We start from the raw sequence: 18,262 nt of genomic DNA on the forward strand, positions 1-18,262 counted from the left end.
GCCTAATGAAGTGTCCACTTCCGGGTTGCCTTTGAGCGGCGCCGCCACGACGACTTCGTGGTCGCCTTTAGTGAGTGACGTCACAATCGCGTCCCCTCTGTTATGATCACTCGCGCTGTTGCGCGCGGTGCGTTTGTGCGTGCGCGTGAAAGAGAGGGCCCGTGCTTCTCGTGCGAGCAGCTCGCGTGTGCGCGCACACGCCGAGTGGGTTTTTTTTTTTTTTTTTTTTTTTAATTTTTTTGGCGCGTGCACGCCGCCTTTAAGAGCGCACCCTGCGCTTTCACGCGAGCACTCGCACGCACAAGCCGAGCGGAGGCGAGCCGAACCGAGCCGTTATCAGCTGAGGGGGTCCAACCAGATGAGCCAGCACCGACGCCGGGCCGGCTCCGCCAGGGCCACCGGGACTTAGGCCCTCTGGGGCGGGTGCTCTTGCCCTCCGAGGACTTCTTCCATCACCTTCCACCGCCGTCATGGTTCTGGGTAAAGTTCGGGCTCTGGCCGTGTGCTTCGACACCCTGAACGAGAGCAACCTGCCAGTGTTCTCCGGCGGGGAGATGGTGTCGGGGCGGGTTCTGGTGGACGTCACCGGGGATGTTCGTGTCAGGAGTCTGGACGTGACCGCGCGGGGGGTCGCCAAGGTCCGCTGGACCGAGTCCCGGAACGCCGGGGCCAACACCGCCTACACGCAGAACTACACCGAGGAGGTGGAGTACCTGCAGCACCGGGACTGTCTCATCGGCGAGGACAGAGGTGAGCCACCCGGGACCGAACCTCGCGAGTCACTTTCAGCAAAGTTGCACACACTTTTGAGATGAGGTCCAAAATGTTCGGAACCACTCAGGCTGACATGATTTGGACTTTTTAAACGACACAAACAAGAAAAGTGATGAGATGAAGGGGAGAGGACAACTCCCTTTTGTTTGCTAGAAGCGGTTCAAACCTGTTCACACACGCACACGCACACACACACACTGCAGGGGGAGTGTGCGTGTGTGTTTATTAAAGGCCACGAAGGACACGATGGTTCGTGTTAGTGTCCCTCATTCTCCATCATGTCCACTTCCTCGTTTTGCCGACTAAGCTGTTTGTTATGGGGGCTCCGAGGAAAATGTGACGTCATGTTTGTTTTTAAAGTTGTTATCATCAGCACCATCAGGAAGGTGACACCACTCAGCATCCTCTTGCCAGCCAAGCTAACAAAATACAACAATTGCCTCTTTTATACACAAGTAGACTTTTATTGTGAAAGTCTTCATGTCTGTTGCTTTCATATACAAATGTTTGGGTGTCATCACGTGACGTCAACTTTTCTTTTTTTTTGTGTGTGTCAACGAGTGCGCGCCCGCATGGCAGTAGAGAGAAGTGGGCGGGACTAAGGCGGCCGCGCACCAATGGCGGCGGGAGTTCTCGCCCGCTACGTCGCTCTCCTCCAATGGGGCGGCGGAGTCATCCGGCCGGGAGGAGGCTGCTCAGGCTGGTTCTGACCGGTCTGCGCTGCTCGCTGCCGGCGACTTGGCTGGCTCACGCACGCGCGCGCGCGCACGCGCAGAGGCTGTTTTTGACAGCGCGACGAGGCGCGTGACACCCCCGACTTCCTGTTGCTGCTACTTGACTATTTCCATATTTATATACTTGATCCTGTGTCAGGCGACTTTTTCAATACTTTAACTATATACTCATACTTTTACAACTACTAAGTACTGCTATTAAAGCTACTATATATTACTATATACTATCTATTTAGGCATAATATTTTTTCTGATGAATATTATATGCAAGTAAATACAAATGAAACGTGTGATTGACACATCGCGTGACTGTGTTGCCAGACTAATTGACAGGTCACGTGACTTTGTGTTGCCAGACGAGGACGCCGTGGACGACGCCTCCACGCTGCTTCGCGCCGGCCTGCACGAGTTCGCCTTCAGCTTCCACCTGCCGCAGATGTGAGTGCACACACACACACGCTTGACAAAGTCACGCGCGGACGCGGCGTAAACGTGCGCCGGCGTGTGCTCGCCAGGGCGTTGGCGACGTCGTTCGAGGGCAAGCACGGCAGCGTGAGGTACTGGGTCAAAGCCCAGCTCCAGCGTCCTTGGATGCTCCCGGTGAAGACCAAGAAGGAGTTCATCGTCTTCGAGCACATCGACATCAACACGCCGCTGCTGCTGGTAGGCTCCGCCCCCCCCCCACCCTCCTCCCATCATTGCAGTAACGGGTGTGGTCGCTGCATGGTCACCGTGGTAACCGTCATCAGGCTCCTCAGGCGGGTAGCAAGGAGAAGACGCTGTGCTGCTGGTTCTGCGCCTCAGGTCCCATCTCGCTGAGCGCCAAGATCGCCCGTAAAGGCTACACGCCAGGTGAGCTCCGCCCCCCCCCCCCCCCCCCCGCGCGCCACACGGCGACCCTCGTCCCCCTCACCCCGCTCACTCACGTCCTCTCTCTCTCTCAGTCCGACAGACTGATCTCTTCTCCCCTTTCTCCAAGGCGACTCCATCCAAATCTTCGCGGAGGTGGAGAACTGCTCGTCGCGCGTGGTGGTGCCCAAGGCGGCGCTCTACCAGACGCAGACGTTCTTCGCCAAGGGCAAGGGCAAAGAGATCCAGCAGCTGGTGTCCAACCTGCGCGGCGAGCCCTTGGCGCAGGGAAGGAGTCAAAGCTGGGAGGGCAAGCTGCTGAAGATCCCCCCCGTGTCCCCGTCCATCCTGGACTGTCCCATCATACGGGTGGAGTACGCCCTCGTGGTGAGTCGGACATTTCCTCGCCCTTTCACGCTTCCCTTGGCTGAGACCGCCACCTGTGTGCCGCCCAGGTGTACGTGGACGTCCCAGGGGGTCTCAACCTGTCCCTGTCCTTGCCGCTGGTGATCGGGACCATCCCGCTGCACGCCGCCAGCTCACGCACGTCCAGCGTCAGCAGCCACGGCAGCGCGTCCAGCTGGGTGGGAGTCGCCGTGCGTCCCGAAGGTAAGGCGTGGCCGCCCCTTGTCATGTCGCCGCCCTCCTCTCTAATTGGCCGCCTGTGTTTCTAGCGCCCCCGAGCTACAACGACTTGGCCTTCTCTGAGGCGCACCGGCGCCACTGCCTGCGCGGCAGCGAGGAGCATCATCACGTACACGAGGCCACCTCTTTGCTCACCTACATCAGCGAGTTCAGATACCTGCCCCCCCCACTCTACTCTGAGGTACTTCCTGTCATGTGACATCACTCCTCCTCCTCTTACATCAGGGATATTTGCATAGTCCTGTAGGGCTGCAACTAACGATTAATTTGATAATCGATTAATCTGTCGATTATTACTTCGATTAATCGATTAATAATCGGATAAAAGAGACAAACTACATTTCTATTCTTTCCAGTATTTTATTTTTTAAAAACAGCATAATGGCACCATACTTATTTTGATTATTGTTTCTCAGCTGTTTGTAAATGTTGCAGTTTATAAATAATTTTTTTTTTTTTTTTAATTTAAAAAAAAAAAATATATATATATATATATTTTTTTAAATAATTATTATTATTTATTTTTTTTATTTTTTTTTTAAAGCCTCTGCGCATGCGCATAACATAGATCCAACGAATCGATGACTAAATTAATCGGCAACTATTTTTATAATCGATTAGTTGTTGCAGCCCTATAGTCCTGCAATAGTTACTTGTATTACTAGAGTAATAGTAAAGGTGACGTTTAATGTTAAGTAGTAGTACTGTGTAGTTTAAAGTTACAGTTACAGTAGTTGATGTGAAGTAGTAGTAGTAAGTTATAATAGTAGTTTTGGTGTTAAAAGTTACACAAGTAGTAGTTAGCAGTTTAATGTTATAGTAGTAGTAGTATCTCATAGTTCAATGTTATAGTTTATTGTTGTTATAGTAGTAGTAGTTTAATGTTGAAGTTACAGTAGTAGTAGTTGATGTGAAGTAGTAGTAAGTTATAGTAGTAGTTTTTATGTTAAAGTTACAGTAGTATTAGTTAGCAACTTAATGTTAAAGTAGTAGTAGTCGTATCTCATAGTAGTACTAGTTCAATGTTAAAGTTAAAGTAGTTTATTGTTGTTATAGTAGCAGTAGTTTAAAGTTGAAGTTACAGTAGTAGTAGTTGATGTGTAGTATTAAGTTATAGTAGTAGTTTTTTATGTTAAACGTTACACTAGTAGTAGTTAGCAGTTTAATGTTAAAGTAGTAGTAGTAGTATATCATAATAGTACTACTTCAATGTTAAAAGTTATAGTAGTTTATTGTTGTTATAGTAGTAGTAGTTTAATGTTGAAGTTACAGTAGTAGTAGTTGATGTGAAGTAGTAGTAAGTTACAGTAATGTTTTTTTATGTTAAAGTTACAGTCGTGGTAGTTAGCAGTTTAATGTTAAAGTAGTAGTAGTATCTCATAGTAGTACTAGTTCAATGTTAAAGTTATAGTAATTTATTGTTGTTATAGTAGTAGTAGTTTATTGTTGAAGCTACAGTAATAGTAAGTTATAGTAGTAGTTTTTTTATGTTAAAGTTACAGTCGTGGTAGTTAGCAGTTTAATGTTAAAGTAGTAGTATCTCAAAGTAGTACTAGCTCAATGTTAAAGATATAGTAGTTTATTGTTGTTATAGTAGTAGTAGTTTGTTGTTGAAGTTACAGTAGTAGTAAGTTATAGTAGTAGTTTTTTATGCTAAAGTTACAGTCGTAATAGTTAGCAGTTTAATGTTAAAGTAGTAGTAATATCTCAATGTAGTACTAGTTCAAAGTTAAAGTTATAGTAGTTTATTGTTGTTATAGTAGTAGTAGTTTATTGTCGAAGTTACAGTAGTAGTAAGTTATAGTAGTAGTTTTTTATGCTAAAGTTACAGTCGTAGTAGTTAGCAGTTTAATGTTAAAGTAGTAGTAGTATCTCAATGTAGTACTAGTTCAATGTTAAAGTTATAGTAGTTTATTGTTGTTATAGTAGTAGTAGTTTAATGTTGAAGTTACAGTAGTAGTAGTTGATGTGAAGTAGTAGTAAGTTATAGTAGTAGTTTTTTAATGTTAGTTACAGTAGTAACAGTAGTAATTAGCAGTTTAATGTTAAAGTAGTAGTAGTATCTCATAGTAGTACTTCAATGTTAAAGTTATAGTAGTTTATTGTTGTTATAGTAGTAGGAGTTTAGTGTTAAAGTTACAGTAGTAGTAGTTTAATGTTAGTCATAGTAGCAGTAGATTAATTTTAAAGTAGTAGTAGTACTAGTTTAATGTTAATAATAGTAATAGTAGTTTAATTATACTAGTTTAATTCTAAGTCGTAGTCAGTCATAGTAGAAGTAGTATAATGTTAAAGTATTAGTACTAAGTTATTGTTAAAGGTACTGTACAGTAGTAGTCATTTAATGTTTTTTATCATTTAATGTTAAAGTAGTAGTAGTAGTTTAAAGTTGTGGTAGTAGTGGTTTGAAGTTCAAATTAAAGTAGTAGTAGTTTAATTTTCAAGTCAAAGTAGTAGTAGTTATAGTCATAGTAGTTTAATGTTAAGGTTATAGTGGTAGTAGTTTGAAGTTAGTTATAGAAGAGGTAGTTTGATGTTATAATAGTAATAGTAGTTTGACGTTAAAATAAAAATAGCAGTACAGTAGTGGTAGTTTAATGATGTTCAAGTTCTAATAATAGTAATTTAAAGATAGAATTATAGTAGTCGTTTAAAAGTGACAGTTACAGTCATAGTAGTTTATTGTTACAGTTGTTGTAGTTGCAAGTTAGTTATTTTAGTATTAGTTAAGTTAAAGTACCAATGATTGTCACACACACACACACTAGGTGTGGTGAAATGTGTCCTCTGCATTTGACCCATCCCCTTGATCACCCCCTGGGAGGTGAGGGGAGCAGTGGGCAGCAGCGTAGCCGCGCCCGGGAATCATTTTTGGTGATTTAACCCCCAATTCCAACCCTTGATGCTGAGTGCCAAGCAGGGAGGTAATGGCTCCCATTTGTTTATAGTCTTTGGTATGACCCGGCCGGGGTTTGAACTCACAACCTACCCATCTCAGGGCGGACACTCTAACCACTAGGCCACTGTTATAGCAGTAGTTAATGTTCAAGTTCTAGTAATAGTACTGTAGTTTAAAGTTATAGTAGTACTGGCACAAATATTGGCATTCATGCCTTTTAAACTTTGAAGTAAAACAAAAACATTTTTATTTTTTTTTATTTTAGTGGCACCAGGAAGTAGAAAAGCGCATAAAACACAAACTTGTTACAACATGGAACAATTACCATTACTGCAATACTTAAGATAGAAGGTGCCATTGAAATGTCAGCTCATAGTCTAGCACTGCTCTAAAGGCAGTGGGACGTGAGGTTTGCACGGCTGGCCTCCTTTATGCAGTGGTTAGGACAATATTTAAGGAACAGGCAGTCATTACTGCAATACGTTTAGTAAGTACATCTGCTTGCTTGTTGTAATTGTGCTATTATTGCTCATGCTAACGTGCTAGTGTTAGCATTTACATGAAATCCCACATGAGATTGCCAAAGAACTGCACTCGATTCAAACGTCAGCAGAACTTTTTTGCATCCATTTTTTTTTTTTTTGGTACCTCCCTCAGGTAGACCCGTATCCTGACCCGGCTGGGGCGTGCTGCGTCCAGGAGGCCACGACACTGGAAACATGCCCGTCCCGCTGAGGAGGGAAGAGACAGTGTCAGCTGTGCACGGAGAACTTGCCACGTGATCAAACATCAGCACCAGTCTCTTCTGGAAACTACAGACCCCCACGCCCTAAACACCACCTGATGATCCAGGATTGGATGACCGCTCCATTAATGTTAACTGATGGCGAGGACGGGACAACTAAACGACTGCACATGCACGTTGTAGTAGCTGTGTCCTGGACTACGAAGGTCACGTGGAAGAAATAAATGATGACATCACCCGATGCACTTAAACTGTATGAATGTATGTGTGTGTGTGTGCGTGTGTGTGTGCTAAAGCACAAACGACCAACTGAAAGAACCACAAGTCGCCTGTTGTCTACTCACCGCTGAATATTTAAAAAAAAAGAAAAAAAAAGTTGAACATCCAAAGTGAAAATGTTTACACAAGAATTTGAGAAACTTCCTACTAAAAGTGCAATATTTTATATCTCACGTCTTTTTAGCACAACTTTTGCATCTCTTCCATTTCTCTGCATTCTTCTTTCTATTGTTTTTATTATTGTTATAATATTATTGTGTGATCATCTTCTTGCTGTCATGATCGACTTTTGATAAAAAAATAAAAGTTTATTTTATCAAATCTTGTCTATTTTTATTCAAAAAGTAAAATGACTTACTTTTTTTTTAAGTTTGTACTTTAGTATTTCTGTTTGCAACATATGTTGTCCTTTTAATTAAATATTATTTTTGGCTAGTTTGAACAAGCACTATGATAAAAAAAATTGTAATTAAAAAATGAAAATAAGCCACACATGAACTTTAAAATGAACATCCATCCATCCATCCATCTTCAACCGCTTATCCGGAATCGGGTCGCGGGGACAGCAGCTCCAGCAAAGACCCCCAGACTTCCCTCTCCAGAGCAACATTTGCGACTTCCTCCTGGGGAATCCCGAAGCGTTCCCAGGCCAGAGAGGAGATGTAATCCCCCCATCTGGTCCTTGGCCTGCCGGGGGGCCTCCTCCCAGTGGGACGTGCAACGAGGACCTCCCTAGGGAGACGCTCGTGAGGCATCCGCACGAGATGCCCGAACCACCTAAGCTGGCTCCTTTCCAAGCGAAGGAGCAGCGGCTCTACTCCGAGTCTCTCTCGGGTGACTGCACTTCTCACCCTATCTCTAAGGGAGATGCCAGCCACCCTTCTGAGGAAACTCATTTCGGCCGCTTGTATCCGCGATCTTATTCTTTCGGTCATTACCCACACTTCATGACCATAGGTGAGAGTAGGAATGTAGATAGCTCGGTAGACCGAGAGCTTTGCCTTCTGACTCAGCTCCCGTTTCGTCACAACAGTGCGGCAGAGAGACTGCAATACTGCCCCAGCTGCTCCGATTCTCCGGCTGATTTCCTTCTCCATCTTTCCCTCACTCGTGAACAAGACCCAGAGATACTTAAACTCCTCCACCTGGGACAGAGTCCTGTCCCCTACCCGGACTGTACAAACCATCGGTTTCCTGCTGAGAACCATGGCCTCAGATTTGGAGATGCTGATCCTCATTCCAGCCGCTGAACACTCGGCTGCGAACCGATCCAGTGAGAGCTGAAGGTCACGAACCGAAGGTGCCATCAGGACCACATCATCTGCAAACAGCAGTGACGCAACCTTTAGCCCCCCGAGACGTATACCCTCTCCGCCATGGCCACGACTCCGCCTAGAAATCCTGTCCATGAAAATCACAAACAGGATAGGTGACAGAGCGCAGCCCTGGCGGAGACCAACCCCCACTGGAAACGGATCCGACTTACATCCAAGCACCCGGACACAACTCTCGCTTTGGTTGTACAGAGATTGGATGGCCCTCAGCAGGGTTCCCCTCACTCCGTACTCCCTCAGCACCTCCCACAAGATCTCCCGAGGGACGCGGTCATACGCCTTCTCCAAATCCACAAAACACATGTAGACTGGATAGGCATACTCCCAGGCCCTCTCCAGGATTCCCGCAAGCGTAAAGAGTTGGTCAGTTGTTCCACGACCAGGACGGAATCCACATTGCTCCTCTTGAATCTGAGGTTCGACTATCGGCCGGACCCTCCTTTCCAGTACCTTGGCGTAAACTTTCCCAGGGAGGCTGAGTAGTGTGATACCCCTGTAATTAGCACACACCCTCTGGTCCCCCTTTTTGAAAAGGGGAACCACCACCCCAGTCTGCCACTCCCTCGGCACTGTCCCAGACTTCCACGCAATGTTGAAAAGGCGTATCAACCAAGACAGCCCATCAACACCCAGAGCCTTCAGCATTTCTGGACGGATCTCGTCAACCCCCGGAGCTTTGCCACTGTGGAGTTGTCTAACTACCTCAGTGACTTCACCCCGAGAGATCGACGTCGATCCCCCATCATCCTCAGGCCCTGCTCCTATCAGGGAGGGTGTGTCTGATGTATTTGGGTTCAGGAGTTCCTCAAAGTGCTCTTTCCAACGCCCTACGACTTCCTCACTTGAAGTCAGCAAAGTCCCATCCTTGCCGTACACAGCTTGGATGGTTCCCTGCTTCCCCCTCCTGAGGTGCCGTATGGTCTTCCAGAACAGCTTTGGTGCCGCCCGATAGTCCTTCTCCATGGATTCCCCGAACTGCTCCCACACCCTCTGCTTAGCCTCGTCCACAGCCACGGCCGCTGCCCTTCGGGCCCGTCGGTACCTTGCAACTGCCTCCGGAGTCCCCTGGGATAACATACCCCGGTAGGACTCCTTCTTCAGTCGGACGGCTTCCCTGACCACCACTGTCCACCAGGGTGTTCGAGGGTTACCGCCCCTTGAGGCACCTAAGACCTTCTGGCCACAGCTCGCAGCTGCAGCTTTAGCAATAGAGGCTTTGAACATTGCCCATTCCTGTTCAATGTCCCCAACCTCCACAGGGATGGCAGAGAAGTCCCGCCGGAGGTGGGAGTTGAAGTCCTTCCGGACAGAGGACTCCTCCAAACGTTCCCAGTTCACCCGCACTACACGCTTGGGTTTGCCAGGTCTGTCCAGAGGTTTCCCCCGCCATCTAACCCAACTCACCACCAGATGGTGATCAGTTGACAGTTCAGCCCCTCTCTTCACCCGAGTGTCCAAAACATACGGCCTCAGATCAGCTGATACGATTACAAAATCGATCATTGATCTTTGGCCTAGGGTGCTCTGGTACCAGGTACACCTATGAGCATCCTTATGCTTGAACATGGTGTTTGTTATCGCAAGTCCGTGACTAGCACAGAAGTCCAATACCAATCCACCACTCAGGTTCAGATCAGGGAGACCGTTCCTCCCAATCACGCCAGTCCAAGTATCACTGTCATTGCCCACGTGCGCGTTGAAGTCCCCCAGCAAGACTATGGAATCCCCTGCCGGTGCCCCATACAGGACCCCATGCAAGGTATCCAAGAAGGCTGAATACTCTGAACTCCTGTTTGGTGCGTATGCACAAACAACAGTCAGAGTTTTCCCCCCTCCAACCCTAAGGCGAAGGGAGGCGACCCTCTTGTCCACTGGGGTGAACTCCAACGTACAGGCACTCAGCCGGGGACTCGTGAGTATCCCCACACCCGCCTGTGCCCTCACGCCCTGAGCAACTCCAGAAGTGAACAAGGTCCATCCCTTGTCCAGGAGTGTGGTTTCAGAGCCCTTGCTATGCGTAGAGGTAAGCCCCACCAGATCCAACCGGTAGCGCTCCACCTCTCGCACCAGCTCAGGCTCCTTCCCCACCAGCGTAGAGACGTTCCACGTCCCGAAAGTCAGCCTCTGCTGCCCCGAATTGGTCCGTCTGGAGCCTCCACTTTCACTGCCATCCACTTGGCAGCGCACCCGACCCCACTGGTTCCGACCGCGGGTGGTGGGCCCACGTGGCAGAGAAGATGGTGTGTCCACGTAGCTTCTTCGGGCTGTGCCCGGCCGGGCTCCGTGGCAAGCCCGGCCACCAGGCGCTCGCTGACGAGCCCTACCTCCGGGCCTAGCTCCGGAGGAGGGCCCCGGGCTTCCTCCGGGCCGGGTAACGCATCCTCTTTTAGTGTAGTTCATGGGGGGTATCGTAACCCTGATGGGGGGGGGCATTCGGGTACTACACCTTGCCCAAGGGTGACCCGGAACTATGTAAGGCAGGGGCGTTCAACTCCCTGAGGCTTAATACAAGCCCACATACCTACTTTAAAATGAACATGAAAAAGATAAATACGATTTTTTTAATTACATGAAATATATAGTCGCGGTAGAAAATGGATGGATGGATATAGTCGTTTCTATTCATGGATACTCAATAAGAGCAAAAATAATATGTTCATTTTTTCATTAAAGCCACCGGAACTTTAAAAAAAACAATGATGGCGATACAATGCAAAGAAGGTGTCTGATTGGTTGGTGGTGTGTAAACAGGAAGTTATAGCCGAGCCTGCAGCATTCCAAGGTTCTCATGCTACACGATTGACAACCTTTTTTTGTATTACATATACTAAATTGAGGATTAGATAACACATTTTTAATACTCAACTAGCTGTGTTGTGTATTTAAATTATTTAGCATTTGGTCTAATTTATTCTGTCGCGATAACATGGACTCAGACTAGCATGGCTAATGCGGTAGCATGTTTACAGTCCTTATGCGAGCACTCCCCGCAGTATTACTCATAGACATCTTCTAAGGGTACGCAGCATGGAGCGCTACTGCCTACTGGCGCTAACGAGACGCGGGGCCCGCCATCTTGGAGTGGTGATCCGCTCCACTCAGTGCAATTCATTTGGCAGGAGCAATGAACTGTCAGCGCATTTAATTCATCTTACCTCACTTAATTCCACTGATTTTCACGCGCTTTTTCGTCATACGTGTAGCTATGATAAAGGACACATGTTTTATTATTCATAGTTTGCTTAACAGTAATAGAATATTCTTATATGCCATAAATGACCAGACGTCCGAGATCAAAACTGGGAATATAATCCCAGAGAAGGGGGAAGAAAACGGTCAGCTATTTTTAAATTGAAGAAACCATATGATTAGGTTATATATACATGCGTATATCCTACATAAACATTGGGTTGGAAAGCTAGACTAAATTTAGACATGTATAGTACTGTATAGCCACTGTCCATCTGATTGTCTAGTTAGCTAACATATTATATAACTCTGCATCATTAACTTATTTATTAATATTTATTTATTAATGACACACATTTTAAGCATGCAAACTCTCAGCAACAGCTACACCTTCTTTGTTTTCTACCTGTCAACTGTCAGTTTAGGCTGCTCGCCGGCTCCTCATCACCACTTCAAGATGGCGGCTCAATTTCTCGCGTCACAGCAGCCAATGCTGCGTTTACTTATAAGATGTCTATGGTATTTGGCGACACACACACGTACACGCACACGTACCCACACACACACTCACACGCACACGCACACACACACACACGAGGTCACAGAGGATGTTTTGGCTTCTTTATAGCTGATAAAAAATGAAGTTAGAACAAGAAGTAGAGCATTTGATGTCTCGTTGAGTGCAAACTTAGCAACACAACAGGTTTTAGTAGCGCTCAATTCATAAATTAATCATTTTAATCATAATTCATTTTAGTATTGAGTAAAAATGATTGTTGGACGTTTGCCTGCGAACACACACACACACACACACACACTCACACACACACGCACACGCACACGCACACGCACACGCACACACACACAAACAGGGTTCTGGCCAAAACAATGTAGCCTTGAAAGCTCCCAAACACTCAATAAACTGCTGAAATATGTGAAAGTGTTTACAAAACGCATTGAGGTTTAAACAGGGGCTAAGAAGATACACACACTCATATTTCAATGAGTCACAAGGGCTGTAATTTTATAGGTCCTATCAAATTACAGTACAGTAATACATGTTTAAATTAAAATAAAACAGTTGACTAATTATTGTTTGAAAAGTCATATATGTTACATTGTTCATTATCGTGTAATAAATGTACGCTATCGTTAGCATGTTTGCTATTGTCCCGAGTTTGTTTTCTACGAATTCATTGAAGAAATGTAGTTAGAACAGTTGAATTGTAATATTTGACACCCTATTAAAACATTACTATTGTTAAATGGATTTTTAAAAAGGAAGATTTAGCGGTTTGAAAAAAAAATACGCTTTTGGAAATCAGATAGCTTACCTGACACACCGCCATTTTGGGAAGACCATATATGGGTTGGTCACGTGACAACCACTCCCTGTGTCATTTAGGAACTTGGTGACGTCAGAGGACATCTTTGACAACTCTTACGTTAAAACACTCTACCTTTAACAACCAAAAAGCTGTGAAAACGATGATGCTGTGTTCAAAATGTAAGTTATTTACTGAAATTGAGTGAGCCTATGGTTTGCACTTTGTTATATATATATTTATATATTTTGTATTCTATTTTAGTTACTTTGAATTTACAACCCCCTCGCGCTGTCTTCTACTGTTTTTGTACTTACTTTATTATTTCTCTACTGTTTGTAAATGTTGACATTTAAAAAGGTTTATAAATAAAGAGGACATATTTGAACTGTGTTCATATTATTACTCAAATGTTGACAAAAGGAATTGCTGCGGCAATTTATCGCCTCCCAGTGGTCACTCGGTGAAACTGCACTAGTCTTCATCTTCAATAAAAAAAATAAAGAGAGATGTTATAGAGCTTGTATATTTAATTATCTCATATTTATCTTCCAAAAAGCAACAATATCACATGCTTGAACATAAATGTGTGTGTGCGACATATTCACTGATCAGAACCTCCTGCGAGCAGCTGGAGGTTCTGATCAGCCGACATAAAGACCAGCTCTTGCTCCAAAATACATTTCATTTGGAGGTTGCTTTTTTTTGGTGGGCTCCGCCCTTTTTCAAGACAGCAGCGTTCCAGACGACGACATTGTGATGAGGAGCTGGTGTAGGTGTTCCAAATGTTCTGTTGAGCTCGGCTGAGGGTTTGGCCTCCAAATATACATTTTAATTAGCAAAATATTCAAAATGTCCAAACAACCCCTCAGCCTCGTGTCCACACGGGAAAAAAACAAACAAACACAAGCCGACTAGGTTGATGTCAGACACGCGTTACCATGGTGACAGGCCCGCCTCGGTCACTGAACTAAAGTCCAAACGTCCATCCATCTTCGCGGTGGGGTCGCGGGGGCGGCAGCCTAAGCGGGGAGGCCCGGACTTCCCTCTCCCCAGCCAAAAGCAGAATTCTCAAAAGAACGTCGTGAATCTTCCCAATCCGTCACCATGACAACCGTGAGAGTCTGACACCAGCAGAACTTTGGACGTTAAAAAAAAAACAGTTTTGAAGCGTCACTGTCCCGCAGTCGTCCAATGCTAACGCGCCGCACGCTAACAGCTAACACTCTGCTGTGATTGGCTCCCACGCCCTGCCTGACCCCGCCCCTCATGACGTAATTGCACTCTTCTTCTTTCCACTCCCATTAGGTGGATTTCTTCCAACTTCCTCATCCCGCATCAACTTCCGCCTTCCGGTCGCCGCCCTCACACTTCCTGTTCTCTCTCTCCTTTTGACCTGATGCTTGATGAGCTTCTATTCAAGTTGAATGCTCTCTCAGCTCTTTTAACTTAACTTGTATTAACACCTAATTGACCATTAATTAAACTGTACTAAGTGTTATCAACCCGTAGTAACGTTTATCTTTATTATCTTGTATAAAAAATGTCTTATTTATGCTTCATTAACTTGTATTATGTCTTTTTTAGCTTTATTAACTCCAACATTTTATAAATAAATTCTCACGAGTTCAAATTGTTTAGTAAAAATGACTTGCAGCTTGAATAAGATAATGACAAAACAATATTGTTATGATTACTACTATAAGGTCACTTTTTCACTGGCGGGGCTTTTTCAGGGTTCTCTTTGGAGTTAGCATTAGCATTAGATCTTTTTACCCAAGCTTCAAAGGTTTGATTGTTTTCCCCCAACTTCATTTTGACTCACAAAAAGGTGTCGTTGCCAGCGTCACCATGGAAACCAGTAGCCTGAATGACAGACACAAAGACACGCCCACTCAGCACATGATTAATACGATCATTAGAATAAAATAACACTAGAAGGTAACGTCGCTAACAACCCCGCCCCCTCCCGGCCGCGTCAACCCCTCCCCGACCCCCATCATGTAGCCCAGCCCTCGGTCAGCCTCATGCGTTTGACTGACGGGCTGTGGCGGTCCTCCTGGCCGGACGGCGGCCGCAGAAGAAAGTTGTCGGCGCCGCCGAGATGGTCGTCACGCTCCTCGCCGGCGTCGTACGAGCTCCCGCAGCTGGACGCGCTGTTGGCGGGGGAGTGGCCCGCCATCGTGACCCCGCCTCCTAGTCTGGTGCCCAACATGGGGGCGCCGCGGTCTCGGGGAGGGGACGCCGGTTCGGACTTGATGTGCAGGTTCTGGTGTACGGACAGGAAGTTGAGGTTGGAGTTGTGGCACAAGTTCCTAGGAGGAGGAAGTAGAGTCAGACAACATCCTGTCACCGAACCAGAACCCCCCCCTTGCTCACCCCATGTGTCCCAGCGTGGAGTGCTGGAGGTTCTGGATCTGCTGCTGCTGCCAGTTGCTCACCGATCCCAGACCGGAAGATCCAAAGGCGGACAAGGAGGAAAGGTCTCCGCCCAGGGAGAAGTCTGCAGGGAGGAAGCGGCCGCCGCTCAGTCGGGGTTCTAAAGCGACGCCGGGCGCTCTCAAGCCGACTCACCTGTGCCGTAAGAGGACAGCGAGGACGGGTACCCGCCCATCCCCCCGCCGGGCAGAGACTGGGCCGCCACGGACACGGCCGGGCTCGTCAGCGTCTGCGCCGTCTGAGAGTGATTGATCCTCTGGTTCTGTGGGAGGGGAGGACTTGTTATAGAACCGCTGGTCAACTTCTACACGCTGGTGCCCTTTTGTGTTAACAGCGGGCAAGCGGTTACCATGACAACCATCAATAGTGAAGTATATTTATATAGCACTTTTCTCTAGTGACTCAAAGCGTTTTTACATAGTGAATGTGACATTTAAAGCAGTGTGGGTGGCACCGGGAGCAGGTGGGGAAAGGTAGTGACGAGGATGGCGGAAGCGGGGATCGAACCTGGAACCCTCAAGTTGCTGGCACGGCCACTCTACCAACCGAGCTATACAAGGTGTCCAAAAATAACAATAAAATACTTTAATTATTTAACCTAACATATACAGGTTAAATAAATACGGATCTTCTGGGCTATTTATTAGATGTGTCAAAAAAAAGAAGCAATTTTTCTTATTCAAATTCTTATTTGTAACGATTCTTAATCTATTAAAAAAAATTTAAAAAATAGATTTTTATTTTATTTTTATTTTTTTAATCCACTTAGGCAGCTCATGTGCCGCATGGAGAAAAATCACAGGCCGGACTTTTTAAAATCATTGCATTAAAACTGAAAAATAAAGGCAACTTTCTCTAACTTTGGGCAAAAATAGAAAAAACACATTCTGAAAATAATAATAATAATAATAGATTTTATTTGTAAAAAGCACTTTACATTGAGCAAACAACCTCAAAGTGCTACAGTGTATCAAAAAACAAAACAAACAATAAAAATATAATAATAAATAAATACAAATAAAAACTAGAACAGCCAAATAGCTAAAACTAGTATGCATATATCTAAAAAAAAACGCTTTTTTTTTTTAAAAAAAGAAGGGCTTTTAAGCCTCCTTTAAAAGCATCAACAGTCTGTGGTGCCCTCAGGTGGTCAGGGAGAGCGTTCCACAGACTGGGAGCGGCGGAGCAGAAAGTAAAATATAACAATACAAATATAGAAAAAATAGCGGCCGCAGTAAAGTTTAGATCCATGAAGGAAAGAAGAAAGTGAATGAATGTTTATAACTTTCTTTTGTATTATTTTTTTAATGAATTGAGTAACGTTTATGACAACCTTTTTCCAAAACAATATAGAATGTGAGATATAACAGCATAATGCATACATTTATCATTTGTTTTCAAAACATTTTACAAAAAAAGTAGGACCCCAAAAATGTACTGTGGGACCCCATTTTTATGACTTTGATGGGACCCCATTGTGAAAATTCCTAGCACCAACACTGATGGAGTATTGGTGCGTGAAAAACAGCAGCAGGCGGCTGTGGCCTGTGGGCCGCTTCTAATACTAATCAAATATCATCCCGGGGGCCAAAATTCATTCACTTTACTTGTATTTGACTTGAATAAATGTTTAAGTAGAATTTTATTTGAAAAAAAACAGTTTTCTTTCAGGTAATATAGAAATGTATCACCGCTGTTATCTATTTCATGGAGGAATGTAGTTTACATTGGCACTTAATGTCAAAAAGTATTGATTTGAATCTAGTTTTTGATTTGAGAATCGATTCTGAATCCAAATCGTTACCTCCAAGAATCCAATCAAATCGTTCGATGCTCAAAGATTCAAGCCTTACTACTCATAGTTTTCATTTTGATCAATTATCTTCCAAACAATAATTCCACGTATCATTCTTTATTTGATTTACATGTCATTCAAGTCAAGACTTGACATCCTGTACTCTTTATATGTGCGGACATGAACTAACCAGCCAATCAGCAGCAGGAGGAAAGAGCAGGTCTCACCAGCCATAGAAATGTTTGTAAACTGCTCAGTGGCCTAGTGGTTGGAGTGCCCGCCCTGAGATGGGTAGGTTGTGAGTTCAAACCCCGGCCGAGTCATACCAAAGACTATATAAATGGGAGCCATTACCTCCCTGCTTGGCACTCAGCATCACAGGTTGGAATTGGGGGTTAATTCACCAAAATTTATTCCCGGGCGTGACCACCGCTGCTGCTCTCACCTCCCCGGGGGTGATCAAGGGTGATGTGTCAAATGCAGAGAATAATTTCGTCACAGCTAGTGTGTGTGTGACAATCATTGGTACTTTAACTTCACTTTTTTAAACAATATTATGCTCCAAGCTTCTACATAAATGTCGATTTCTGAAAGTAAAATCTAACTTTTTCTAATTGGCTTTAATGGTTTTAAATGATCAATTAAATCATGGAAAATAATTAAAAGTACAAAAGCCTTTAAATTGATAATTTTATTGAACATTTTTAAAGTGATTTAAATTAGCCCTTTTTTTTGTCTTTTTGAATTTTGTATTTTATCATATTCTTTATTATTATTATTAGAGATGTCGGCCGATAAATGCTTTAAAAATTTAATATCGGACAATATCGGTATCGGCTTTTTTTATTATCGGTATCGGGTTTTTTGGGTTTTTTTTTTTTTTTTATTTATTAAATCAACATAAAAACCACAAGATACACTTACAATTAATGCACTAACCCAGAAAACCTCCCTCCCCCCATTTACACTCATTCACATTTCTTTCTGTTATTAATATTCTGGTTCCTACATTATATATCTGGGATCACCAACACGGTGCCCGCGGGCACCAGGTAGCCCGTAAGGACCAGATGAGTAGCCCGCTGGCCTGTTCTAAAAATAGCTCAAATAGCAGCACTTACCAGTGAGCTGCCTCTATTTTTTAAATTGTATTTATTTACTAGCAAGCTGGTCTCGCTTTGCCTGACATTTTTAATTCTAAGAGAGACAAAACTCAAATAGAATTTGAAAATCCAAGAAAATATTTTAAAGACTT

The 18,262-nt window shown here is 44.6% G+C and overlaps 2 protein-coding genes across 6 annotated transcripts in view; one reads left to right on the top strand and one right to left on the bottom strand.

Moving 5' to 3' along the window:
* The first annotated feature begins 290 nt into the window (after positions 1-290).
* On the top strand, positions 291-7,237 carry LOC133638305 (arrestin domain-containing protein 3-like). The gene is made up of 8 exons (XM_062030775.1): positions 291-750; positions 1,865-1,946; positions 2,024-2,171; positions 2,258-2,360; positions 2,488-2,744; positions 2,813-2,966; positions 3,032-3,183; positions 6,559-7,237. The coding sequence occupies exons 1-8, from the start codon at positions 471-473 to the stop codon at positions 6,634-6,636; spliced, it is 1,254 nt and encodes a 417-aa protein (XP_061886759.1). The 5' UTR covers positions 291-470; the 3' UTR covers positions 6,637-7,237.
* Positions 7,238-13,298: 6,061 nt separating this feature from the next.
* LOC133638306 (myocyte-specific enhancer factor 2C-like) overlaps positions 13,299-18,262 on the bottom strand; it is a 42,216-nt gene continuing 37,252 nt past the window's right edge. For all 5 annotated transcript variants that reach the window (XM_062030779.1, XM_062030780.1, XM_062030777.1 and 2 more), the window contains 3 exons: positions 15,348-15,474; positions 15,153-15,276; positions 13,299-15,088 (listed from right to left, as the gene is read on the bottom strand). In XM_062030779.1, the coding sequence (XP_061886763.1) occupies positions 14,773-15,088; positions 15,153-15,276; positions 15,348-15,474 (567 nt within the window). In that variant the 3' untranslated portion in view covers positions 13,299-14,772. The remainder of the gene's footprint in view (positions 15,089-15,152; positions 15,277-15,347; positions 15,475-18,262) is intronic.

The sequence above is a fragment of the Entelurus aequoreus genome, linkage group LG21 (assembly GCF_033978785.1).
Source record: "Entelurus aequoreus isolate RoL-2023_Sb linkage group LG21, RoL_Eaeq_v1.1, whole genome shotgun sequence".
Taxonomy (NCBI): domain Eukaryota; kingdom Metazoa; phylum Chordata; class Actinopteri; order Syngnathiformes; family Syngnathidae; genus Entelurus; species Entelurus aequoreus.